Below are 27,972 nucleotides of genomic sequence, written 5' to 3' on the forward strand. Positions count from 1 at the left end.
CTAGTTGAATGTGTTGCTGATAGTTCGCTCTACAGCATCGAGCCGAAGATATTGGTCTTCCTTTTTTTTTTTCGCCGCCGTCCACTTCCGCGCACTTGCAGGTCCCATTTTTATTTCCGGCATCTCTCTCTCTCTCTCTCTCTCTCTCTCTCTCCCGAATGAACGAAACTGAACTCGCGCGAACACTCCGTGCGCGCTCTGTATGAAAGGTTGAGCTCCATGCTACAGGAAACGCGATCTTCTATAGTTTATTTCTCCGATGTAAAAACGCCAGCGCACCGCACTTATGTCGTTGTCCTCTTTGTCTTCTCTTTCTTTCATTTTTCTCTCCTCTTGCCTTCTCCGTGGGCCTAGTTTTGTTGGGGGTATGAAGAAACAAGGGAGCAGTTCGATCCCTGTAGTTGCGACTGAAGCCGCGTACGAGCGAGGAAAACGTTGCAAAATTTCGTGTTTCAGCAACCGCTGCATGCGAGGCGTTCAGGCGTTAGTGGATTAGATACGCTCACATGAGGTTCTTTCGTGGGCGCGAAGCCTTGTCTGTTTCGTTGCAGTTGCGCCTCATCGCCAGCCAGTGGCGACAAGAAAGCGGGAGGTTCGGGATAAATAAACTAAACTGACGCAAAACAGCACTCGGTAGTCGACATCGAGTGCTGTTGCAGGACCGTTATCGGTCGTCTGCGCCGCGCGCGCATTTCGCTAGCGTGATCGAACGTGGCTGCGATTTGTGTTGGTGGGTATTCGGCAAGACAGCGAGCAAATCAGAATAGAAGACGGTGCTCCTTTCGCTGAACTCGCTGCTGCTGCCTGACGCGGTTGATTGAATACCGAGGAGTCGGTGCGCGCGGCTGGTATATGGAGCGAGCGAACGGGTTTGAGATGTAAAGTGTGCGTAACCACGGCGACGGCTGTTGTGAAAGGAGCACATTGAGTAACGTCTTTGTTTGTTGCATAACGTGTCCCGCCGCGCTCGGTACTTTGCCCTTTCCTATATATATATATATATATATATATATATATATATATATATATATATATATATATATATATATATATATATATATTCTTTTCCAAAGCCCGTTGCCAAGTCTGTTCGCCCCCCACTCTCTCTTTCGTCGCGTTTCGTTGCTGCCCGTCTGCGTGTTCGTGGCTCTTGCACATGCAGTCACGTGACGAGCGTCCGGGGAGGCCTATGTGGGTCAGTCACGTGGTTTCTCTTGGGTCTCCTCGCGGAAATCGCGCGCCGCCCCGCTCGCGCGCCGACAGCGCCGAACGGATATGACTGCGCGTCGAAAGAGCCGGAGGCGAGGGATGCGTGAAAAGAAAATGGCGGCTTCGTTGAACGGGAAAAGAAGTGGGGGTGGGGGGGGGGAGGGGAGGAGGGGCATAAGCGCACTCGGCGATCCGTCTGTTTCGAGTGACGGCTGCCGCCTGTTGGCGTCACACCGTCGCGCTCCATCGTTGCGCTAACAGACTGCACTGAAATGTGCGGCGTCCGCTGGCATAGAGAGACTCTCGTGTGTTTGGCCGTCCATCTAGAAAGTGTTGGGGCACAACGCGGCCTACTTTCATGCTCAGCAGATGCTCCGTAGCAGAATATCGAGGCGAGCAAGCAGCACACGACTCGTTAACGCCGCTTATAAACTGTAACACCGGCTGTCATGTGTGTTTGAATTGTGGCTCTCCCACTTCCCTTCTTTAAGGAGAGGGATTCGTTGTTTTGCTAACCACCTGATCATTGGCTGGTCATGCCGAACAGTTGATGGGGTCTTCGCGAGGGGGCGTCGCCCCTCGACCTCTGCTTGTATGCCGGAAGAAATCAGGTAGTGGATACAGAGGCTCTGCGGTGGCGCGTAACAGGTATTTAATTACATTATATGCGACCAGTCCAAAACGTGCGCCAAATGCAACTAGGCATCGGATGTGAATCAGGAGGCTGGTGACATCACGGAAATTGGGAGTGGTGGTCGCGTGTTGTAACGAGCCATTCACGCACGCGCCAGTCAACCCGGTATATGAGCATGATTGAAAGCCACTCACTAAAAGTTGGCCGCACGCGCAGCCAAATCAGCTCTTCCGTCATTAATTCTGCGCTTCGCACTTGCGATGGGATGAGGCCTGGTCCATGGGCGTATCTACCGGAGGGGGGGGGCATTTCCCCCCCACTCTCAGTGTGGGAGGAGGTAAAGTAGGTCATCTGCCCCCCCCCCCCCCTTCTCCCCCCTATAGAAGTCTGGGAATATGGCGCCTGTAGTCTCGACCAAGATCACTCGAGTCCACATAAAGCCGCTTGACGCCCTGATAAGGGGAGGGGGTCTGGCCTCTCCACCAGCCGCACTCCCGGCCACATTGGTTCTTCAGTGCATTCATCTCCGGTATGTGTATAGCACACAGGGCCTACTCGGTTCCAGCTGGTTAATTTTCCTACCTCTACGCGTCTGCAGTAGTCTTTCAAGGCATTGATTGATTCGGGCTACTTGGTCTGTCATACTAGGAACCTCAATAGTGCCATTGAGGTTCTCAGTACTTTCAAGACTGCTTTCACTTATTTGGCCGTGAAAGGTGTTCTCGCGGCAAAACTGAGGCAGCACGAAGCGTTCGCTTCTCGCTACTAGCGCTCCTTATCAGGCCAGCGTTGTGACAGCAAGTGCTGGTGGTTATCGAGGGAGATGTGTTTATATTTACCTGTGCGTGCGTGACATCATGCTTGTCATGGGCGTATCTACCGGTTCGGGGGGAGGCGTGCCCCTCCCCCTACAGAACAGCTGATGCCAAATTTTCACTCAGAATTGCGCCCACACAGGTACGATTTCGTTATTACGTATCCCCTGCTTGGGCATCTAACATTGTTTTTCGGGCATCGTCGCCAGGTGCTGTATGAGATGACGCTCGACCGGCCACACTTAGCAGACAGGCTGGCCGTATGGTGCGACACGTCTGCAGGACATGCCTCGCAAGCCTGAATTGCTGAGAAAGCTGTCGCTTAGAGTCCAAAACAAGTTTATTCTACCATCCCTTGCATCATCCTGTGCTTGTTTGGGCCGTCTATCCTAACCATCTTCGAAAACACAAAATCAGATTTGCTTTTTATAATTTACCGGTATTTAATTGGCGTTGCTATTTTAGCGATTTTGTCGCTAGATTTAGTGACTTCTTTGTTTACAGTAAAATTTTCCATTTAGCAATTAGCTACTTTTTTTTTAGTGACGTACATGAAGAATTGGCGATATTTTAACGGCCTTTAAGTGAGAAAGGTTGCTTGACAGGTACTATCGGCGTCAAATGAAACGTGAACAGCGGAGCGGGTGGCCCAAGCACGAGTGAAGGTGCGCGCCGTCAAGTCTTCACCACTGACAAGGGCGCGCATCCGGTTTCTCCGCACGGCGCTCGTTTAACAAACGGCCAAAGGTGCTCGGCACGCCCACGCCGGCCACCGTCGCGGCTGCCAGCGATAGCGCGCTGCGCAAGTGTGCCGAATGAAAGAATGAATGTGGCGCACAAGCCGCAAACCACATGAGCGAATCTAGAATGATGACGGTGCTAACTGCACTACGCACACCGCTGTTCGCGCCGATGCACTTATGGTTTCGGCGAACTGTGCGACAATACTCGCCGTAAACTGGAAATATTGGCTCCTCTTTTATTTTCTCCCTTTCAAATGTAAGAACCGGAACAGAAGCGAAAATATCTCGCTATAGGTGGATCGCGCGGTGCGGCCAAAGCGGAAGTGCGCGCCTGTCAATGGTGATGACTGGACGGCGCGCACTGTACCTTCACTGATGCTTGGCCCACGCGCTCCGCTGTTCACGTTTCATTTGACGCTGATAGTACATGTAAGCGGCCGGAACGCGCTGTACAGTCAAACCCGAATATAACGAACTGGGATAGAGCGAAATATTCTCTCTGTCGAACACTCGAAATTTTCCTATCATTATGCATGTAAAATGTATTCTTTATAACGAACCATACATTTGAAATAGTGAACTGTGAGCGCGCGCGATCTGTCACCAAACAGCCGCAAACGCGCTGGACTCGGAAATTGTTGCCGACAAACTGGCGTCTGGTGCCGCGGACAAGCTGGCCAGCGTCTGGTGCCGCCCAGGAGCCGCCGCCAGAAGACGATCGCCCTCGCCCGACGTCACCCAAAGCCCTTTCTTCCGCCGATGTGGTGGGACGATACTGCTCGGGGACACAGCGAAGGGGACTGGAGTTCAGTGAAATGATATCGCTTGTCGAAAATGCGATCCTCATTGATAGAGCTAAACGTAGTGTCCTGGCGAAAATCACTGCCTACTGCAAATAGGTGTACTTTTCTGTGCAATAAATTACTTTTGGAGTAACTATTGACGGTGGGTGGCATGGTTTTCCTCCGTTGGGGCGTTTTCGCTTCACTGTTCATCGCGTATAACGAATTTGGTGTTGAAGTTCGTTATAAGCAGGTTAGGTTATACTGAACTACTCCATATATCGAACAAATAGCGCTGAATCACGCTGATCATTATAACCGAGTGTGACTGTACGATGCATAGGCTCCGTGACCATGATGAACCAACGTTTGCCTTCATATTGGTAGCCTTCCCATTGTGATTGTGCTTCAGAGCAGTGGTTAGCATGGCCATCATAGTGCTCACAAAATTGAAGTTTCTTTATTATTTACAAAGCCTATTTGAATGCGATTAAACGCTGCGGGTTCAGTGGTGCCACCAAATCCATTTGATTGGTAGACGCGTGCATGCGTGTGAGAGAGCTAATTTAGCAAAACCAAATGGAATAAATTTTGTGTTCAGGTTTAAAACACAGCAGGTGGTTAAGACATGTCGACTGCGTAAAAAAGGCGTAAATATCGGAGAGGCTGAACTCATTCACGCGTGTCTAGACAGATCGCTTCCGTACTCTCACGGCTTTCGGCGGACCAATCGGTATCTTCACGGCGGCTTTCAGGTAGATAAACTAAGAGCGCAAATGTGGCGTTTAACTTGTACAAAGCTTCGGGTAATTGTCATCGCCGCGTTAACAACACGCGGCCAAACGTCTAGCTCTGCTACCAAGAACGTCCAGAAGCACAAAACATTGAGGAAGAACATGCAAACTAAGTTCATTTTCATGCTAGAACTACGTTGCTTGTGTTCTTTTTAATCGTACTGTACTTGTAATCTTCCAATCTGAAGGTAATTCAGATTGGAAGGTTACGTTCCAGCTTGGCCGGCTCCTTATAGAATTTGTCGAGAGATCAAATACATGAATAATAACTGCATTGCCAATGCCAAAGATGCTGCAAACGAATTCTTGAACACAGGGGATCCTGGGTGTGTGCAAGTAGAGGCTTCACCGGCACCATTTTGACCTAGAGGTTCAGTCCTGTGCGAGGGCCGTACCTCGTCAAAATTATGGGGAAAAAGAAAGTGCGGCCCTTACACGAGTCTATATGGCATTTAGTCTCAGTATAAGCTATAACCTCAGCGGCGCGCCACAGTTAGTGCGAATTTCATAATTTCTTGTTACTGAGCCAAGTCCTGCATCTTCGTAACTTCTTTAGTGTACTCTGCAAATTAGCCACTCCATTCCTTCGAACTTTCACTCGGATCGGACTTTTAGCTTTCTTAAGTTTTTTTTTTATATACATACCAGTGCAGTGGATGGTATTTTACTTTGCGACTCCCACAATATGCACAGATATGTAATTTTAATTGCCTGCATATCATGCACAACGCCTTTAATATCCGTGCAAAGTGCCCCCTTGATCCGACTTCTAGTTTTAAAGTAGTCAGTGCTGGTGCGTTGCGGTACTAAAGCTTGTCGAAAGAACGAACAAACACAGTCGATACGTTTTCTGACTCAATACAAAGAAAGAAAATCAAAAGAAGAACATCGCGTGTGTCGGCTCATTGAAGTGCACGCTATGAAATGCGAGCATTGCAAGACTTGCTACTCAAGAACAAAGCGAATGCTTCTACACTTCCGTGCAGTGAATTGTGGTATATGAAATAATAATGTGGCAGGTCGTCAATTTGGCACGTACTGTACTCTGTAAAATGTTTCGAAGTCAGCCTGCGAGTTACGGCGTCTGTAACATTGCTCTGTGGCCAGGTCTCTGTAATAGAGATGGTGCTCTGAAGCTTAAGGGAGTAAGGGACACTGGTCCTCTATTTCTGGGGAGTGCCGGCTTCTGTTTTCTGGTGTCTTCTTTTGATGTGTGGCGACTTTTATGCGTCTGGGTACTCGAGAGGAATTCATTTGGTACTGTTTGCGCCGTTGAAGAGGAAGCAATGTCGCGCTTGCGATAAGCTTTGTATCGATAATTATCGAGCGTTTTCGTCTTTTAAATATTTTTGTTTGGTATTCCAGTCGCTCGTTCTTTCGCAACATCAATTACACAGAGCCGCTGCCAAACTAGGTTTTAAATCTATCCTGGAATAAATCTCATAATCGTTTAAAGCGACCAGCTAAAGCTTGTTAAGATCATCGTAATCACTAGCCTATTTAATGTCCTCTGCAGGACCGAGGTATCTTCCAGCGATCTCCCAAAAAAACCCTGCGTTGCGCTAGCTGACACGGTCGTTTTCGCGTGCAAGCCAAGGGCGGCGCGGTGGCTGGCGATATTGGAGGCGAGGACTTAGGAGTCGCCACCTGACGGAAGCGCCTCCCTTGCGTAGTATGAGGGATCCCGCGGCGCGCTCCTCATAGGTTTGGCTTACGGCGTTTCATAAAAACACCACGCGGCAGCCCTCCTGTACACTTCTCTAAGTACTCTCGAAACTAGGGAACATTATTACTGTCGAAATAATAATCTTGGCCCGACTGAAAGCACAGAATCGTTTACAGACACTAGCTCTTTACCGAATATGTACAGTGGACGCCACTGCGCGTGGTCGCCGCGATTGAGTACTCCGAACCGGCTTCTTGCTTGAAAGGTAGGTAAGGAAACGCTGAGCGCAAACTATGTGAAATATGTTCTGATAGTGTCTGTATAAGTAAATGGAGCGTAACAGAATGAAGCTCAATGAAGCGATCGCACAGGTTCGCAGCCACCGACTGAGCGTCTGCATGCATGTCCACGCACTATGTTTTGCTTTCGCTGTATGCGCATTTTTGCACCGTGTCGTGAGCTTTAGGCCACAGAACATGACCATTTGACAGTACACAAGCAACCGTTGTTGCATGGGCACTATCAGAGCTGTTCAAAAATGATTTCATTATAGAGACATCGACGCCTACGGCGACTGTGATGTGCCGTCGCGACGGTTCAATTTTTGTTTCTTCTTCTAAATTCTTGGACCTTTCAATATTATTTCTAGAGTTGTGTCGTACTGTATATTTATCGATCGTCTCAGCGTGCGATGTACCACTGCTTCTTTTTTGTAATCCAGTGCATTAATTCATAACACAAGCATGACCATATGCCATGCCTTTTTTTTAATGTGCTCCTTAGTGCTCCCTTTCCATTGTGAACTTGTCAGTATATAGCATCGTCAAGTTCATAGACAAAACCATAATGACATTAGTCGGGCAGCGAGCGCGGGTGAGCGTGTCAGTGCGCGTCTTCTGCTACTCACTGAACATCGCGCAGTCCCGGCGCCGTAGCAGAAATGTTCCTCGCGGCGGTTCTAAGTTTCGCCAGCCAAGCTTCACGCAGCTTCTTGTCCTGCGGCTACGTGTGTATAAGGCTGACACCGGGCTCCGTTGCGTACGTCCGGCACTGCGGCACTCAGCAGTAGCTTACCATGCTGAACGCCTCCAAAGGTAGCCACTACCTATTATAGTGCTTTCAAATGTTGTCAAGCAGACACCCAAGGCGGTAAATCCTCCCCACTGAATCAGAACCGCGGCGCAGCTGGGACTTTGTTTCAGCTCGCTTCGGCGCTTCCGAAGCAGCCGACGCGGCCGCTGTATCCACGTGATCCCTCATGCGACGTCACGCCGACGGTGGCGCCAGCTTTTCCAGTGATAGAGCTCGCCCCCATAGTAGAATCTCAAGAGATTACAGGCATTTGACCAGTTTTGAGCTTTCATTTTTGCATTATTGGGGTATTGCTAGGTCTGAGAAAAGCTCTCTCTCCCTCACACCCCTCTCTCTCTAACTCTCTATCTCACACACACACTCACACAAACCGGCCGTGAAAACGCATGCGGCCCTCAGATTTTTCAGTATCTGAGAAACGGAGGAATCGCGAGAGTGTTCGGTGCTTGCAGGCGAACGTGGCGACGTGACTGCAACGCGTTCTACTTAGTTTCATCACGTTCGAGTTTCATTCCACGGTCCGACAGCGCCTGCGGGGTCGTGTCGTACCGCCGCGTGGCGAGCGAAACTTCGCTGGTTACAGCGGCGGGCACCCGCGCTGCCATTGTCGGCGTCGAAGCGGCGGCTGTCACTCACAGCCGGCCTACATCTTTTGTCGCCCGTTGCATTGCGAGGCCCGGCGGTGCGTGTTTGATTGAGCGCCGCTCGCCACTTTCGCCGCTTCCCGGCAGGCCTCTCCTAGAGCCTCTCCTCCTCGCTGGCGCCCCCACCATCGGGAGCCGCACGGCAGCCGGATGTGTGCGACGGGGCTTGCTGTGAAGCGCTGCGCCTCATCGGCCTGCTCGGTTCAAGTCTGCCTTCACTTGTGCATCCCGACGCCACTGCGGCATAGTGACTGCATTAAACGACACCGTCAAATTTCGAAGGCTCCGGTAAACGTGGTAATTACGTTGGCAGATTCCGGCTGCGGGACGTGTTTCGTTTGTCAGGAGGAGCAAGGGTGCTAGTACAAACGTTTTATAGGTAGTTCGATGATCGCCGCTCGCCTCTGCGGCCCTTGCAATAGTCGCACACATTCTCCGACAATCAAATGCCCGGAAAATAGACGAGGGCTTCTTTTGTCGTAGAACACGCAACCGTGTTAATTCTCTACTTAAGTTTTGTGAGGCATCGCGGGCTGCTCTCCCCCCCCCCCTTTTTTTTTTCTTTCTTGATGAGAAAATACAGTCGTGTTAGTGCGCTTTTTACACAGCTTCCTGTAACGAAAGGAGTGGCACTCCTATAGGCACACTTCCCTACAGCCACATTTTCACACCGCATAGGTCTCAAACGCATTGAAAAAAAAAAAAAAACCGTTAGAACTTCAGGGCTTTGCGACGAAAGGTGTGTCAGGCAAACGTATCGCCGAGTGGTTTTCGACCCGCTTTGACCGAGGTAGCTACAACCTTCCTGCCCCGTTGCAGCGGAGGGCTCGTTCGCGTTCGACCGAATGGGCCGTATACATCATGGCGACCCCGTTTGAATATCCGGTGGTCCACGGGGGCGAGCAGCGCACAGATCCGCTTCGGAGGCCGGCCGTGTTCGACTGCAGCCGAAATGACAGTAGCCGCGCACTGCGATGAACGTAGTCGTGGCACTTGTCGCATATGAGCGCAGCGCACGCGATCGAGGTTCAAGTGAAGCGATTGCCTATTTCGTGGGATTTCCTTCCTGTAATTCGCTCGAACAGATCATGTGGACAAAATCGGCAGTGTTGCCCCATGCGCGTATGCAATTTTATTGCTCAGTTCAGCCCACATCATTCCACTGTGTTTTAGCCCCCTCCCCTGTAGGTGGAACACATTTGTTCAGGCCGACCTCTTAGCGTTCCACTTCTCACACCCCGTTGTGATCGATTCTCCAAACCCTCCCAAATAGCTCACGCGCGGCATGTCGACCCACTGTTCCTCTTGTTTTCAATTGGTCATTCATGTGTTCCAACGCGGGGAGAGCTGTTCTAAATAGTCCCCCGTGTTATTCTCGCATTACGCATGCAAAGACGTATTGTCGCGTCCTGCGCGCGCGATGTCACCGCGGCCAGGACGGCGACAAGGTTTTTGGAACGAGGAAAAGCGGTCAAATGAGGCAGTTAAAGAACTTCCGCTGTAACGATAGGCAAATGAAGGCGGGCTGCGGCCCACTGGTTTCCACCGAGACGTGCGCAGCGGGATTTGAGCTTTTAAAAAGACTCCGGTGGCGTAAGGCGGACACATTGTTGGCGCGCTCTTTTGTTCTTCAACCTGTCCCTCGTTCTGCCGTGGGCAGGCTAGAAAAGCGCACTTGTTTCCACACGGAGCGGCGGCCCAATTCTCTTCCTGCAGCTCGGACAATGCAGTTGGACACGATCCACGGCCATTTGCGCAAGCGCCATCTTTGTCTTGGCGTATAATTATTAATATGGAAGCAACCGCCATTGTGAAGCGTTCTTCCCCTACTCTTTCCGCTGGCTGTCGACTTGGGCAGGGGCAGCGCGCGCCTCTGAGCGTGCAGATATGACGGAATTTGGCCATTGGCATTCGGTGACGCGCCGTTGTCGTGATTGCGTTCGTAAGGCCGGCGGCTAATTCTCCGCCGCCACGGTATACCTGCTCTGTTTTTTTTTGTGTGTGTGCTTGAGCTGTCATACCTGCTCTGTTTTTTTTGTGTGTGTGTGCTTGAGCTGTCTGTGCGTGACCCGCACGGCGATGACGAGCGACCTTGCTGCGCATTTGGAATCCCGCGTTGTCTCGTTCCATTCGATACTTCTCGCGACAACGCGCTCTTCGTTCTGCCCATTTCGTCCTCCATCGGAAGTGTCTGTGTTTTTTTGCGCCACTGCCGGCCACGCTCAGGCATGCCGGATACGGACGAGGAGCTACTGGTGAACACTATAATACTTGTTTGTTCTTTACTTGTGCGACGCCGACGTGCCAGACAGCGGACGAGAAAGTTTTGAGTGCGGTACAGGGACACTGAGGGCCAGGCGCGCACTCTGCTTCCCCACCTTCACCAATTACTCACCTGTCATGCCAAACTGCTGTCCATAATGTGCCAGCGGTTGGCGCGCAGCTCCTTGTCCGACGCTCGATTTATCATAGAGGTACGCATATCCGCGAACGGTTTCCAAAAACGCCTCCATTGCGAGGCGAATTCTTCGTCGACGCCTCAGTGGCGGTGTGGTAAGGCTTAACGAAAACAGCCCCCTTGACTGGAAACGGCCTCTGAGATTTTACGGCGCGCGTGTCACTGTTCAGTCTCAGAGCCCATAGATTATGATTCTTTGCTTATGCGACAGGTGGCGCCACAACAGCGCGGCTCGTAAAGCGGCTCGCTTCTGATTGGTGGACGTTTCGCGTCTGCCGCGAAAAATGGGTCTCGCACCCATTCGCGCGTTTGCCGCGCGTTGCTGCCGCTTTTCGTGAATCTTGCCGCGCGCGACAGCACCGCTCGCCGCGCGCGTTGTGTCGCGCGCGTTTTTGTCGCTAGTGTGGACGTACCATTAGCCCTAGTAACGCCGTCGGTGTTGGCTGAAAATATTGCGTCCTGAAAACGTAATGAATGCAATCATTCTCTGTCTGTCAGTATACTAAATACTAAGCCATTCTTGGTCAACACTGCAAGCAGTGTAACTTGAAGATTCTGTAGTCATCAAGAAACTACTAATTCTTGCATATATGGATGCTTGAATTTGGAGCAAGTAACTTTCTTGAATTAAGGTGTTGCAGGAGAAGCAATTGCAGTGCAAATAATCAGCCACCATTCTGGTAGCAGTTAAACTGGCAGTGAAAGTTCATGCTTTGTGAAGAAGCATCGCAACAATATTGTTTTGGTAGCCTTTTGTAGTCTAAAATATTCCCAACAACATTGCAGCTAGCATAGTGAAAGGAACATTCATAAGCTTTTCACATGCTCACTGTTGCAGCAAAATGCGCAATAGGGAGTTTTAGAAATAGTGCACCCAAGCATCTTTTGTGTACCCAAAGACCCACACACAACTTTTTTTTTTCTCCTTTTGCATTCTTTTGTATCACTGGTGGTTTGCATTCCCTAACTCTGGGTGTGCAAAACCTAAAGCTCCCTAATATTAGATGCATTCTGGACAGACCAGAATATATTTTAAAACTCCGTGGGGTAAGTGCAAAAGTTGCAATTATATTTTGTAATGCGCAGTGGAGGATTTGCCATTCCACTGTGTAAAGTTTGGAGAGTTGCATCTAGTTGTCTTACTAAACCAGGCTTTTAGAGTACTTGAAAAAAATAATTGTTGCTGGTTTGCTAGTATGAAGTTTGGACAATGTCATGAGCTCTCCCTCATTTAATTGGTGCTATTATTGTTCATATAACTTGCTTGTTGCTCACTGGAAGATCCTGAAAAATGTTTGCTTGGAAGCATGCTCACATTATTACATTCTTTATGTTGAGGGCTATAATGTGACCACGGTATGCAACAGTCTATGGTTGCTAGCTCCTCTATTATGACGTTTACTAATACATTGGCTTTTCACTTCATCCAGGTGGATGACCAAATGAAGTTGCTGCAGCAGTCATGGAGTGACATGCTAATCCTGGATCACGTGCACCAGCGGCTGCACAATGGCTTGCCAGACGACACCACCCTACCTAATGGCCAGAAGTTCTCGCTCGTGTCACTGGCGCTGCTGGGGCTGCCTGCGCTGGCTGACCAGTTACATGCACTCGCCGCTCGGCTGCAGGAGCTGCGCTTTGACCCCGTCGACTATGTCTGCCTCAAGTTCCTGCTCCTGCTCAACCCAGGTGCCCTGCCACCTTGACTGCTTTGCTGTCCTGTGCATGCCTGTCCATCTTCCTGCTTTCTGCTGTGGCTCCTTCAAGAGAGAAAGCACTTAAAGGGACACTAAAGGCAAATACTAAGTCAAGCTAAAGTGATAGATTTGTGCTCAAGAATGTCTAAGGCGTCAATATTATTGTGAACAGAGCCGTAATAATTGAGAAATTGAGGTAAATGCAGGACATGATTAGAAACTCTCCCGGAACATTCAAGCACTTGCCCGATGACGAAAGCACTCCTCAGTCAAATTCTGTCACTAGTACTCAACTACTTGTTGCAAAAAACATACTCGTATTGTATTAGGTGAAATAAAATGCTACTTGTCCAATTCCATATCATGTTTAGAAAAAGAACTCATTGAAATTACTGTTGATAACGACGCGGCAGGCTGAAAGCTTTTGTTTTCACTCGACTCTGCGTCGCCCACGCTTTGGCGTTTCAGTATTTTCTTGATCGCGTAGTGCTGCGCTGGTTTTGCTGGCTCGCGACACTCGCACAAACTGCAAGTAGCAGTGAATTCAACTTGCATGTGATGTCGCGAGATGCCCGAACCGACGGCAGCAAAGGGCAGTGATGGCGTATGCAACGTCGCCACTCCCCCAGTTGGGTGGTGGGAGATTTGAATTTCAAAGAAGGTATTCGGACCCTTCAGATACAATTTTCTTGTAAACTAAGTCTTTTCTTGGCACTAAACAAGCATTGTGAGATTTATGGAAAGGTATTTAAACATTCCAGGTCGACTTAGTATTTGCTTTTAGTGTCCCTTTAAGTTCATGCCACCAAAACTAGCCTTGACATTGTACAAGGGCAAGGTTAGAGTGGGGATAGCAGCTGTCAAAAAAATCAAACCTTTACTTTAAAGTTTCAATAGGAGGGCCTTTGTATTCAAAATGGTTCTCTTGGTAATCAGAACGTTGTCTGCTCTTCGCATTACTTGTATATCTGTCACTTCTAAAAGCATTCAGCTATGTTACAGGCTATCCTCCATTTGTCATGCATTTTCTGTTCATCTTATCATAGCAACTTGGGCAAGTCGGTACAAGTGCACGTACCTACCTACCTATCTCCTTCCTTAATTAGTGTTCAGTTTATTTTGTTTTTACTGTAAGTAAACATGTTCATCTTGTGACCAATTGTAAATTAGATTGTTTCACATTATGAAATGTAATAATTCGATTGGATTATGCTAGGGGCCATTGCACATCCTCGTACATGACCAGGTTAAATAAGGACCTGGAAATGTATGTTCGTGGTGCATTGCTGCTCCTGATTCATAGATCCGTCAGTTGGCAGTTTAGCAATCGTCAGAATGCAGCTCAAATCTCTTACTGTGTTGTGAGAGATGATCGCAGAGCAGCCATCTGGAAATATGAAGTCATCAGTTGTCTGCAAATGTCATGGTTTCTTGCCATTGTCCTGTGTTACATTCAACTCTGCTGTTGACGCTGGATCATTTAGAACTGGTTTGCACAAATTCCACCGTGTCTTTCACTATATGTGGCACCCAAAAAGTGCTTTAAAAATGTAGCTTCCTTCCAGAAGGTAAATGTAGGTCTCTGAAAAAGCATAGTCACCTTCAGACAAGGTCAGATATTGAAATTTATTTCTAAATGTGGCTTCCCAAACCTCAGAACACACTGCCGAAATGTCACATTGGCTGTTGTGTCCCAGATCCTTCAGCACAAATCCTCCAGAATCCTCTAATCTCTTGTGCCTCCACAAGAAGTGCACATTCTTCCATAGAATATTGACACATGTCACATGCTTTCATTCTGTTGGACAAGTGCCCATTCTCTTCAGTTCGCTGCTGCTGCATGTAAGCTAACAACAATGTACCACTTCTGTCTGCAGTATCCCCCACCATTTCTTTTTCCAATTCTGCAATGATGCCAAAATTATCTTCCATTATTAATTACAGATTAATTTTGCAATGCCAGTGCATTGCCCCTAGATCTTACCAAAATGTGATTAAAAATGTTCAGACTATTCTTAGTAATGTGCACTCTATTAATGTGAACTTTTACTACTGCTGTATTTGTACAGACCTGGAACTATAGTGTGGGCCTTTTTATTTATTAAGTAAAAGCAGGTATAATTGTAGAGTTTGCATTTAGCTACTCATGTTAAGGTATGTGTGTGTTATCCTAGTAACATGTAGGCAATAACCGAGTATACGCAATGAGTAGTTTCTATATCTTCTTCATTTTTTTGTAATTTTTTATCCCTTCTTGCTTGCCTTGCTGCTGCAATACTTATTTGCTTTGGGGCATGGTTTCTGTATTTGGTTGTTGCAAGACTTTGCAGTTCCTGAATTTTGCTTGCAACTGGGGCTCCTAAGTCTCCAAGGCCCTTTCTTACTTCCCTCTTGCTAGATGACGAAGCCAGCTGACCAAAGGTACAAACAGGCAGCCTTTTCTAATTAACCAATGTATGGATTCTCAAGTACCGTGTCTAGATTTGGTTTTCATTCATTCATTCATTCATTCATTCATTCATTCATTCATTCATTCATTCATCTTTAGCTCAGCATCCATAACTGTGCATCTCAAATTTTTGTTCAAGTACATCTCGAATGGCTTGTATAGCAGTGTTCTTTGCCAGATTTTGTAGCTTAAGGCAGTGCAGCAAACATTTCATTTGTTTGCTAAGCGAAGAACATCTGGAAGTTCGAGTAGTGATGTCGGCTGTTTTGACTCCCTTGCTCATTAATCAGTGGGTTGTCATTTTTAATGGTTAGATTTAGTTGTATGAGTTAATATACTTCACTGCTTTGTGAGCAAAAGAAGTGGGTCAAGCTTAATCTTTGCATTCCAAAAAACATTTAGTACATGTTAGGCCCTGTTCGTGAGCACATAGTTGCTCTGTGGTATTACTGTTGCTTGCATTCATCCACTCTGACATGCATCCATCCATCCATCCTTCTAACAGTTGTGTTAACTAGAAACACTAGTATCCACTGATTCTTTTTATTGGCAAACACTGATGCATTTTTGCCATGCAGTGTGTCAACCTCAAGTTGCCAAATGTGTGCTTGGAGGTGAGCCATCGGAAAGGTGGTTTTGTTGACTTGTGACCAAAGGTGTTGCTTGGTGGTCGATCTTTCATCCAGCAACTGAGAGCTCAGAATGATCTGCCTTAGTGGAGGAAGATATTACTTTAAAAATCTATACTGAAGCTTTTGTAGCATCCAGCCTATGTCAGCGTGATGGTAGCATTATAAGTATTATAGTTACCAGTGGGAGCCATTACCACTCTGTCTGGGTTTGTAGACAAATTTCCATGTATAGAAACCCAGGGAAAAGGGATCTTCCTTATGCAATTCTTTATCCACTCTTTTTTTTAAACTAGATTTTTTTTTTGGTTATTGACTACAGGAAATTGAGCCCCTTAGATCCTGTTATTCTTCTCACCCACCAAAAACTAAAGAAGTTTAGGCCTGCATTATACACAGTTGTGTGGTTCTTCCTGTAGATGAGTCATGCTTGTTGCAGTCTCTTGGTGGAACTATGAACAATCTTATTTTTGGAAGCCCATTTGTAAAATGTGAACCTTGTGGAGAGGGGTCGCTGGCCTTAAAGGAGCCCCAGGAAACCTTATGCAAAATCTTTGCTCTTATACATTAGTTCAGGAAGCTTCAAGGCAATGTGTGAGTGTGAGGCTTACATAGCTTCAGTGTATATAGATGCAGGTTTTGCTTAGTCACATTTTCTGTGTGAAGCTAGAGTTGTTATTATATGTCGACTCATTTCGTGAAGGCAACTTGCTTGAGCCTTGCCCGATTTTTCTTTGATATAGCAATTGAGAAAATAACTATTTAAACAGTGCTTGTACGACTGTATATTTAGTGTTAATGTGAAATATCTATTGGAGGAAAACCTGTTAAAAATCAACACTTGATGCTAGTGATGACGAAGAGCCAAAACAGAAATTCGATTACAAGAAATGCATAGTTTTGTACCATTACTACACTTGCGTGATTGACTTATAGTAGTTCATTTGTGCAAGCTTTTTATAGACAGTCTTCAGCATACTTGCTTACGCGGCACACAACTCAGCACTTTAATAGAAAGTTAAAAAAAAGAACACTTCGTTTGGCTGGAACCTTTTTTGTAGAATTTTTGTATACATAGAAAATCGGTCATAGAGGGAAAAGCATGAGGCTGGTGCCATTCCCTCAGTCACTGCCCTTTATAGTGCTTTCTTTAAAAGTGTTTCACAACCTCCTGCTTTTTATGCCATGTCTTTATGCTAACCCAAGTTTCAGTTTAAGGCGTTTTTTTTTTTTTTTTAATACAGAACACATTACTCTGAATAGATTTGTTTTTACTGTCAGCACTGCACAGTGATGTTTCACGCTTTGCCAAGCTGTTGCCTTTTTTAAGCATGAATGTTCCCAACCTTCATAATATTCTCCATGCAGATGGCTAAAAGTGTTCACATAGTTTTGATATTTTCTCAACACAGTTACTTTGTCCATTATTTTGCACTGGTCTGTGCTTCTGTGACTCACACCCTGTGCATCTGCATGCAAGAACTTCTAGCACACCAAAATAGCTTGTGTATGCTACTGGTTCATTAGTACTACTTACATCTTAAATGCCTAACATTGTATTGTTAAGCAAGGCATTTGGCATGAACCATGGAATGGTTATTTACTCATACTGTTTGTTGGCTTATTGGCTGTTACAGGGTAGGTAAAAAGCAGCACTTCTACAATTAGTACAGTACATAAATATTCCAATATTACATAAAGCTCAAGGGAGCTTGTGCTTTATCGAGGCATGAGTAAAGAGCCATTGCTGTGTGCATGCACAGCCATCATTAAAAAGGGTTTGGCAGCATGAGTGGACTCGTGTTGGGTTAGGTTAGGTTTCTGCAGCTGTAGTGCACATTATCTCTCTCAGTTAAATGTTGTCAGACTATGACATCAGTATAGTAGTTCCTCTGTCAGCTGTGTGTGCTTATGTATGCTAAATGGACTCATTACGTGGACACAGTTCTGGAAAAGGAATGTGTCATTTTTTTCCTCCCATTTCATTAAAAAACCATAATACAAGAAAATCAAGTAGAATTCTTTAAAAATCTCATAAGGATCACCTTTCTGCTTAAGTTTTGACCGTAAATCCCCTGCAAGGAACATTCCTGCACTGCTGCAAGTTTAAAGCTTTTGCTGGACCTTCTGGCGTAAGGAATTTATTTGCTAGTGGGACCAGCCTTTTGCAGTCTCTCCAGACCCCGTATGTGTTGGTGTCTGTTGAAGAGTTCTAAAGGTGTGGCACTGCATTTCCTTTCCTGGTGGGACCCACTGCTGTCTTCCTGTTTGTGTGTGCTGGTGTGGCGGGCGCAGACGTGCGGACTTTGAGCAACGTGCGACTGGTGCATGAAGCCCAGGAACGGACCAAGCAGGTCCACCTCGAGTACTGTCTCAACAACTACCCTCAGATCACCGTACGTACATTGTTGAGGTTTCATATGGCATCGCTTTCTTTTCACATTCATTTCAGGAAATTGCTGCTCTGAAGGAAAGGGACTAAAAGCAATTGAGATGCCATTATGTGCCCCTGCATTTTTCTTTATGTAACCGCTGTGAAATGTGATTGCAGTGTGTGAAGTGTTTCACTTCTTTGTAGTGGTAATTTATATGTGATCTTGTAAATTAGCTCTGCAGAGAACCACACAAGCAAGCTGGTATATGTCATAAATTGCAGTCCCTTATATGCCATACTTACTCAATTCTAATGTGAATTTTTTTTTCCCCCGGAAAAATATATCACAAGTGATGTGCACACTATGTTCAAGTACAAAACCAAAACTGCAATAGGGACAAGCTATCGCCATTGGGATTTTAAAATTACTGTAATCTAATTTAGTGGGCGCTTACCTTTCTCCATCAAGTCATTTCGATAGACAGAGACTGTGACATTATAGATGCGTTTCCTGGTCCATGGATTGTTGTTGGGGACTTCAACGCACATCATTCACTTTGGGGAAGCAACAAGGTAAATTTCAAAGGAAAAACCTCGTGTCCTTTGCTTGTGACCATGAACTTTGCTGTCTAAATGATGGCAGTCCCACATTTCAGTGCGGCCGGACATACAGTAGTTGTTTACTTAGATTTTGTTTCACAATGCCTCACTTGCTGTGTCCATTGGTTCGCAGATATAGAAACCCACGAAAGGGACCACATTCCTACCTACCTGAAGATACAATGCCTTACCAAATCTGTTCTGTCAAATTTTAAACAAACAATAGATTGGCCCGTGTTTAAATCACTTAGAGAAGGCGCATACCACAAAGGCGTTTCATCCACACTAGAATTTGAGATCGCCAAGGCTATGCAGGATGCTATGCGTTCATTTCAGCCATTGGAGAAATACCGTACACAGATTTTGATGCGGAAATATAGAGCCTCCATGCAGTCCGCCGGTGAGCGGAGCGACGGTACAGACGGACTAAATCGGTCTACGACCTTAGAGAGGCCAGACCCATTCAAGAGAATATTCAGCATCGCCTTGCTGTACTGCAAAATCAATGCTGGAAATCCTTCTGCGAGTCTCTCGATCCGCATAAACCTCTGTCGGTTGTCTGGAGAACAATTCACGGACTTCGAACAGCTCCTCAACAGCGCCGTCCATTTAAATCTCTAGCCCTCTATCAAGGACGCCGAGAAGTCGACATTGCCGAAGATTACTGCGCAAGGATCATGGGTCCGGCGTTCACGTATTCACCTTGCGCACCTATTCCTATTGTCTCCCCTTGCTCCCGAGATCCTCGTATGGACGCTCCTTTCTCCATCGAAAAACTGGAGGCTGCACTTGCTGGGTGCAGGCGATCTTCGTTACCAGGACCCGATGGCATCACATACTTTGCGCTTGCAAATTTTGGTCAAGAGGCCACATATGCACTTCCTGGCCTATACAATGCATCATGGCGTGACGGCCTGGTCCCCACCATGTGGAAATCCAGTCACCTTGTTCCATGACTCAAGGCGGGCAAATCTCCATTGGAATTGCCATCTTACCGTCTAATAGCCCTGGCCAGCTGTGTCGGCAAGGTAATGTAGAGAATGATCCTTACATGGTTAGAATGGCACTTCGAATTTTACGTCTATCCAGAGGTAATGGCTGGCTTTCGACATGGACGCTCGTCAAAAGATGGCATTATCGACCTTGTGACGTATGTACAACACCAGAAACATCTGAAACGAATCACTGCGGCCCTATTCCTTAATGTTAAAGGTGTGTGTGACAATGTAGACCATCATGCAATTCTGGACTCCTTAGAAGCTGTAGAGATTGGTGGACACACCTTTCGCTGGGTACGCAACTATTTGAATGGAGGATCTTTCTTTATTTTGACTGAAGATGGACAAACGTCATCTAGCTATACCAGTCGTGGTGTACTGTAAGGAGGAGTACTCAACCCTACCATTTTCAACCTGGTGCTCTTTGGCCTCGCTGATTCGTTACCGCAAACCGTTCAGCTCTCTGTATGTGCAGACGACATTTGCATATGGGCTTCAGGCATGGCACGTGTACAAGTTCGCGCACGGCTTCAGAAAGCTTCAATGGCTGTGTCAACATACCTAAGAAGGCAAGGCCTCAAGCTTTCAGCTGAGAAATGCGCACTCTTTGCTTTTGCTCGCAAAGCTATGGCCCCGTATCCTTTGCGGATTAATGACCAAACTATACGACATCGACGAACGCACCGATTTCTTGGCGTGTTTTGGAGCCCTCATGTCCCGTACATGACAAAGCGTTTGGCCGCCAACGTGGACCTTCTTGTGTTTCTCAGCGGGAAGTCCTGGGGCGCAACACAGTACCATCAATGTTGCAACTATATAAAGCACTGTTCTTGGGCTTCCTGCGATACAGCTTACCTGTACTAAGAAATACTTGCACTACAAATATCCCCAAACTCCAGAGTGCGCAAGCCCAAGCACCCAGGACTTGTCTCAGTCTCCCGAAAACTACATCATCGATTGCTACAGTGCCATTGCCAGAGACGCTCCTTTGACAGTCCACATTGATACAGATGTCCTGAGAGCACACATCCAACACCTGACTCGGATTCCCTCCCACCATCTTGCTTGCTTGCCAGCAAAAAGGCCGCATTCAATTTTTGCCAAAACTATTGTAAGACATCAGTTCTACTTACCAACACAATTTACGCCTGCTACACGATTATCAGACCCATTGTGGTGTCTGCACTGGCCGCAAGTGCAGTTGTCAATTCCAGGCATCAGAAACAAAGCTGAAGCGCCGTTGCAATCTTTGAAACAAGCAACTTTGAAACACATTCACAACGTGCACAGATTCCGGCAACATGTCTACACAGATGATTCGGTAAAACTCAACAGCTCTGCTGCTGCAGTCATCATCCCGTCAAAATCTGAAGAAATCAAATGAAAAACCTCATGTGTGACCACATCGACGGGCGCAGAACTCGCGCCACTCCGTGCTGCACTTGATTTCATTAAGCAGGAACCACTGCAACAATGGACAGTCTTTAGTGACTCCAAAGCAGCCCTTCAGTGCATACAAAGCCCAATGCCCCACATACGCAATGAACAACTGGCCTCAGAAATTCAATAAATATACCATCACAGCCATGACAAGGGACACAATATAATCTTTCAATGGCTTCCAGGACATTGTAACATCAGCGGGAATGACCATGCTGACGAAACCCCCGATCTGTGCATGAAAGTTAACGAGCCCAGTTGCAACAGACGTTGCAACTGGGCTGCGATTGATGTCCCATGATTGTACTTTGCCCCTGTGAGACTCAAATGTTTTCATCATGTGTCGTTTGTGTTCGTTGTCTCCGGACATACGGATGCATCTCCCGCCTGGGTGACCATGACGTGAACAGACCATGCTGTACCGTCTGTGGCTAGGCATTGCCTTTACGAACTCGTATGCTTTCCTTATTGGAATGGCCAACAGCCCCACATGCAACACATGCAACAGCGATGAGACGCTCGCACATATTATCTGTTTCTGCCTGTCATATAGTGCACAAGGACAAGTGATGTGCAGACTACTGGACCAGTTGGACAATTGTCCACTGTCAGAACTCAAAGCTTTTGGTCAGTGCTCCGAAAGAACATCAGCATTGAAGGCCTTACTCGCGTTATTAAGGTTCCTGCGGTCTATGGGGCTTCACGATAGACTTTAAGAACGCCGCCCCCTACCACTCTATAGTGTATGCGCTTTGTTCGTGCTCGTCTCTCTTGCTCTCTATCTCCCCCTTCCACTCTCTTTCTCTTTTTATCCCCCTTAACCCTTCCCCCCGTGCAGGGTAGCCAACCGGAACTACCTCTGGTTAACCTCCCTGCCTTTTTCTGTATTATTCTCTCTCTCTCTCTCTCTGTAATCTAATAGACACACCGCTGCAGCTGTGGGAACTGTGTTAGCTTTGTGCCCTCTAAGTTAATTGGGCTCTGCAATACATTCAAGAAATGTGGTATCTCGAATGCCGCAGGCAGATCTGAAGTTCAGATGATCTGGGTTGTCTAGAGTGATAAGGAGGCCTCTGACACTGACAATGAGTGATTCCCAGTCCACTGTAGCTCAGATGCAATAAATTTTCATTTTCAAAGTGAGAACAAATTGCCTTTACTTTATTACTATGAAAAACTGGTCAGTGAACAAAGAAGTCCATTGCATTTTTCATTTGTGGCTTTGAATATCAGCTGCATGTTACAATCGAGGGCACATTAGTATCGAGTAAATATGGTAGTTAACCGCCCACCCAAAAGTTCTAATTTACATTTTCTCATTTCCCCCTCCCCTCTTAAGAATCATGTAGCTTTCGCCACCTTCTTTTTTTGAACTGTCACTAATTGCACAGCTGTTTCACTTGTTTCAATTGTGGTGTAAGAGTAATGCTATTTTGCAGGTGTAATCACCTCTTTGTAGAATAATGTGCTGGTGCCAAGCTGGCATTATAAACCGTCATAATGGGGAGACCCATGGAGGTGCAACCTGCTCCTTTTTCGAGCCAAGCATTGGTAAAGCGCAATATAATCATGATCAAGCATTGGTCTATGAAATACCAACACTGTGTCTCCATTTACTATTGTGCTACCAATGACTGCAGTGACAAATCCTGAACTTACTCAGTTGGTGGTATTAATGCAGAGCTTTAACCTATGTAGTGCAGGAGAAGTGCAGAAACATGATGCTTACGTGAATGTCTCATATTTTCTGCCTTGCATGATTTCTGAGTGTGGCTTACTCCTCTACAGGACAAGTTTGGCCAGCTTTATCAGATGCTTCCGAGTCTGAAGCTCATCAGCACACGCGGGGAGGAGTACCTCTTCTACAAGCACATGAGCGGCAGTGCCCCGTCACAGACGCTCCTTATGGAGATGCTCCACGCCAAGAAGAAATAGCATCCGGCTCCTCCGCCCGCCCCCACGCCCCTCCGCCGGAAACGTCTCGACCGGAAGAACCCCGACCGGAACCTGGCCCGCTCCGCGTCCGTGTGAGAAACAGCGCGCGCCCTCTCCTCCTCCGCCTCTCGTCCTCTGCCCATTTCGTACTACCCCGCCGGGGCTGCGTCCGGCCCAGGGAGCCATGTGGCCGGGCCGGCCGCGGCTTCAAGCGGAGTGTGCGGATGACATTTTCTCTTGGGATACAGACAGTAAAAAAAAGTGAGCACGAGAAAGGGGGGTCTGCCTTCTCTGTGCAGGCCCGGCGGTCAGCGGGGAGCGCCTATGTGAGAGCTCTAGCGTTCAGTAACAAGCTTGTCGTCTCGTGTACACAACACACGTGGATGTGATAGTGTGTGCTTGTGCGTGCATTCATATGGGCGTTGATGCCTGGCCATCCCCGTGCATGCGTGCCGAGTGAGTGCAGATGTATAGTATATATACATACATATATATATGAATATATATATATATATAGATCCACACACATACACACACACACATATATATGTACCTATGTACCAGTGTACACGAAAGAGAAATAGAACAACATTGAGGTGTGCAAAGAACATTCGGTGCCACCCGACACTTTTGGCTGGCTTGCCTGATGTGTCGTGTGTGCCACAAATTCTGCAAGGAGGTGTCGCGAGCTCTACAACTCAACAGGGACTCTGCACAATGTTACGGAGCTTGTGTTGGTGGTGAGACCTTAATAGGAGAGGTTTTGTCCTTTTCCTCTTTCCATTCTTTCGTCTTCTGTCTTTGTCTTGTCTTGTCCCTGTCATCTTGCTTTTGCTTCCAACTTCCTTTTCTTTTGGACGTGACGGTGTGCATGCTGTTTTTGTTTAGTGCATCAGTTCACAAGTTGCATTGGCATCAGGCTAGACGAGTGAGTGAGAAAGGACTTTTCTCTTTCCCCTTACGAGACTGGACAGACTCAGGGAAAAGAAATTTGTGTGAGAGAGAACAAAGAAGAGGGAGACGTCCACCCCACCTGACATTCTTTGTTTCTTGCATGGATGACTGTCACATGCTTTACCCTCATTTTTAACTTGCTCGTTATTCACAGTGGTGTATGCCAGATTTGTCTAGAGTATTTCTTATAACTATGTTTCTTCCATCATTGCTTACTTTCTTTCATGTTTTTTCGTGGAGTGACCTTTCGTCTAGTTCATTGTGCTGGGCACCCCACACTGTCATTTCTTTTCTTACTGCTGCTATTATCACCTCATCTCGTGAACATTTTTCATCCCGCAGAAGAATCGAATTTCCCAGCCCGCCTCCTTGTGCATTAAGCCATGCCAACCATCATCACCAGAGCCGAGCATCTGTGTCATCCTTTGTTTTTTATTGTTAATGTTTGATCGCTGCACAGAATGCTACTTGGAAAGGTTGTGAAAGGCTCCAGTGTTTTCCTTTTTTTTTTCTTACGGAGCAGGATTGATGTTCTCGGCACTGTTTCTTTTTTGGAGAAATAATACAAATCGTAGTGGTGACCCTATTAGGAATGTGCAAGTGCTCATTACATGCCTGACCACGAAAAGTGCATAATGAGCCTGATACTAACAATTGAACTGGTATTGTTATGTCTCCGAGTGTATCAAGTTCAATGTTTCAGTAGCTTGCTTGATCCTTTATCTTTAGGGACAGAAGCTTTACTAGAAAAATGCTTATCGTTTTCTGCTCAGGATTATTACAACCTGAAACGCTTTATAAAAAGTGTCTCTTCTAAAGTGTTAACTTTTGTCACTACTTACATTGCTGTAGTTTTACCTGTTGTTATTCAGAAACATAGGTGCTTTATTGAAAGCAAGGTATTTTTGCAACACATGTAATTTTTTTTTTTTTGAAATTGGGAGAAAATCGTGATTCATAGGTTCGATAGGTGTGAATTTATTTATGGAGGAAAACTATGTGGTCCAAGTCATGGATTTTCGCATGTCGTTAACAATTTTCTACAGTTCAGGCTCAGAACTGACTGTGGTCAGCCTAATGCAGGCAGAATGGTGCATTTTCTTTAATCACTTCCTATCTTAGCATACAACAAAAGTCCTGTATTGCTTGTAAAGCTTATGCATGCCACTTGTGCTTTTTGCTGAGGTAGATATTGTGTAGAGTATGCTTAATTACTCTCTGTTCAGACATTTGCCCAACCTCTTTCGCTTCTTTTTTTTTTCAGATATTTTAATTTCTGTACAAGTGTTCAATGCAACACGGAGGTGTTTCTTTTAATGATGCCATGTCTTTCTATCAAGTTTACTTAGACCCTGTGAACATCTGGTTTCATTACTTTAAAGAATTAACTGAAACAGGTTGAGGCAAATATGCTTCCCTCAATCCCCACGAAATCTTCTGTTGCAGTGCCGAGGCATCATTGGCTGAAGTTATAAGGTGTGTGTGCAGGTGACTGCCAAGTTTGGACTGTTAGGCTTGTTTGTGGCACATGCTGCCTCCCTCATGTTAGGATGCACTTTCATGACCATTTGTGAAAGCTATATACTTACATAGCAAATACGTGTAGGACTGACTGGGTGCAGCAACAAAGCATGTTCAACGCAGCTCAATGTGTTTTAGTTTTGTTTTTTAGCTTGTTCTTTGTTGACGACCCTTGTGGTCAGTGTGTACATAGACCACTGTCTTTACCACAGATGTTTTTATCTTGATAGCACAGTAGAGGTGCATACATCATTTTATTTTTTTCCCCCTTTATGGCGCGAGTTCCTTCAGTGCATGTTTTTTTTTCTTTGATATTGTTTTTGTCAACGAATATGTGTGCTTGAATATTGATGCCCTCATTTGCAAGCATATAAACTGATCACGCCCTTTCTTTTTTTTTTACCGATTTATGTATGAGGAATTATTTAGTGTAATTCCTGTGCAATACTTTCTTTTTCCATAAATCTTTCAAACTGATTATGTGAAGGCTTGGCATTGGAAGCCCCTCATGTGGCAGCATTATCAACTTAACCGAATTTGGATGACAGATGTAAGAGATTTCATAGAGAAGCCGTCTTTTTATTTGACATCGTGCTTTTTGTGTTTTTCTGCACGCAGTGCACATTTGCTCGTGATATTAGCGTTCCACAGCCAGAAGTAAGCACAAGTTCATGTCAGTTCAGATCATTGTATTTAATTGATGTTCATCATGCGCTCCCGTGTTATATAGTGTACTTCACAACTGGAGGTTTGCTTTGGCAGCTTTGAACTACTGTGAAGTTTGAACTAAACAAAGATGAATAATAGGCCGTAAGAGCCTGTTCGTTGCAGCACCACTGGTTTGTATGAAATGCAGCCTCCATTGAATCATGAGCGCTAATGTAATAACAATTACCCACCATTTTCCCCATTTCTGAGGGGAAAACAAATGAAAACGTGTACAGATCATTAGATTCCAGTCTCTTGTCATCACGGTTGCAAGTATTAAGAGAATGAATCGGAAGTTGTAACACACCGTCTGCGCCCGCACATTTTTTGTCTTCATTTGAACTAGTGCTTTTGTTACAGTGTTGATGAAGGTCTGAGTGGCTCCCATTGAACTCCACTGCCAACCTACACACCACGAGGAGTGCATTACTGCTGCATGACTGGGGAGAAAAAGGAACATTTGCATCACTGTGCTTGCTGTTGCAGCCACGCTGTCATGTGACCCATACTGTGCAGAAAGTTTCATCACGAGCTTTGCTTGCTTCTAGTATTTGCAGCAGCAAGTTTCAGCTGTCTTGCTGACATCCCTTTCCTGCTTGCAGTATTTTTAAAGGGATGGATGCTTAATGCTTTAGTTGAATACTTGTGTATAGGCAGGCGCCATTGTAGTGCATGAATGAATGCATCCTTTACATATTCATTGACATGTGGCAGGCTTCTGCAACATGGGTGTAGTGGAATTGGTTATGTGGCAATTTGAACTGTTTGCCATGATTCTACACCAATTTTTAGCAAGATTTAAGCACTGTTTCTTCTTTATTAAAGCGTAGTACAAATACCTACATAGATATGTTTTTCGGAAGACATTAGAGGAAGTTCAAACCCAGCTTCTGAAAAGAAGCCATTACAGTGGACTCTCTTTAAATGGAACCTCAAGGGACCAGGAAAATCGGCTCCGTTTATCAGGAGTTCCATTTACTGAGAGACAAAGCTAAATACAATTGCATGAATACAAGACCAACCAACCATTAAGATGGTGTTCTGTTTTAAAAAATTGTGGGGTTTTACGTGCCAAAACCACTTTCTGATTATGAGGCACACCGTAGTGGAGGACTCCAGAAATTTCGACTACCTGGGGTTCTTTAACGTGCACCTAAATCTAAGTACACGGGTGTTTTCGCATTTCGCCCCCATCGAAATGCGGCCGCCGTGGCCGGGATTCGACCCCGCGACCTCGTGCTCAGCAGCCTAACACCATAGCCACTGAGCAACCACCGCGGGTTTGTTCTGTTTAAGAGGCAGTTCCGTTTGAGCAATTTCCATTTATATAGAGATTCCACTGTATTTCAGTTACTTGGGTGAACAAAATAACACACTTTCGGGTGTCGGCCCCTGCAGTGGCTTAGCAGATTTGGTGTTGTGCTGCTAAGCACGAAGTCGCTGGTTCGTTCATTTCGATGGGGCTGAAATGCAAAAACATTTGTGAACTTTGATTTGGGTGCACGTTAAAGAACCTCAGGTGGTCAAAATTAAACTGAGTCCCCCATTATGGCATGCCTCATAATCATATCCTGGTTCTGGCACATAAAACTCCAGAATTTAATTTGAACTCTTGGGTGTCGTTCTCACTTCATTTAGGTGCAGAGATGCTAAGTGACTTGTCCTGATTGATCTTATAGCAGTGCTCGTACCTTAATTTTATAATTTGCCGAGCTGCATTCTACTTGTTTGATTTTAATAGTAATTTTTTTCCACTCTCTTTTAGTAAACCATGGAGTCGTTCTCACATTGCCCTGTGTTTATAGAAACATAGAATAGGTGGTAGGGGCT

The 27,972-nt window shown here is 46.1% G+C and overlaps 1 protein-coding gene across 1 annotated transcript in view; it reads left to right on the forward strand.

Moving 5' to 3' along the window:
* ftz-f1 (ftz transcription factor 1) overlaps window positions 1–27,950 on the forward strand; it is a 350,881-nt gene extending 322,931 nt beyond the window's left edge. Inside the window, exons 5-7 of the mRNA XM_065451197.1 lie at window positions 12,268–12,526; window positions 17,908–18,008; window positions 22,813–27,950. Of these exons, the coding sequence (XP_065307269.1) occupies window positions 12,268–12,526; window positions 17,908–18,008; window positions 22,813–22,959 (507 nt within the window). The 3' untranslated portion in view covers window positions 22,960–27,950. The remainder of the gene's footprint in view (window positions 1–12,267; window positions 12,527–17,907; window positions 18,009–22,812) is intronic.
* The last annotated feature ends 22 nt before the right edge of the window (window positions 27,951–27,972 follow it).

The sequence above is a fragment of the Dermacentor albipictus genome, chromosome 1 (assembly GCF_038994185.2).
Source record: "Dermacentor albipictus isolate Rhodes 1998 colony chromosome 1, USDA_Dalb.pri_finalv2, whole genome shotgun sequence".
NCBI classification, from domain to species: Eukaryota; Metazoa; Arthropoda; class Arachnida; order Ixodida; family Ixodidae; genus Dermacentor; species Dermacentor albipictus.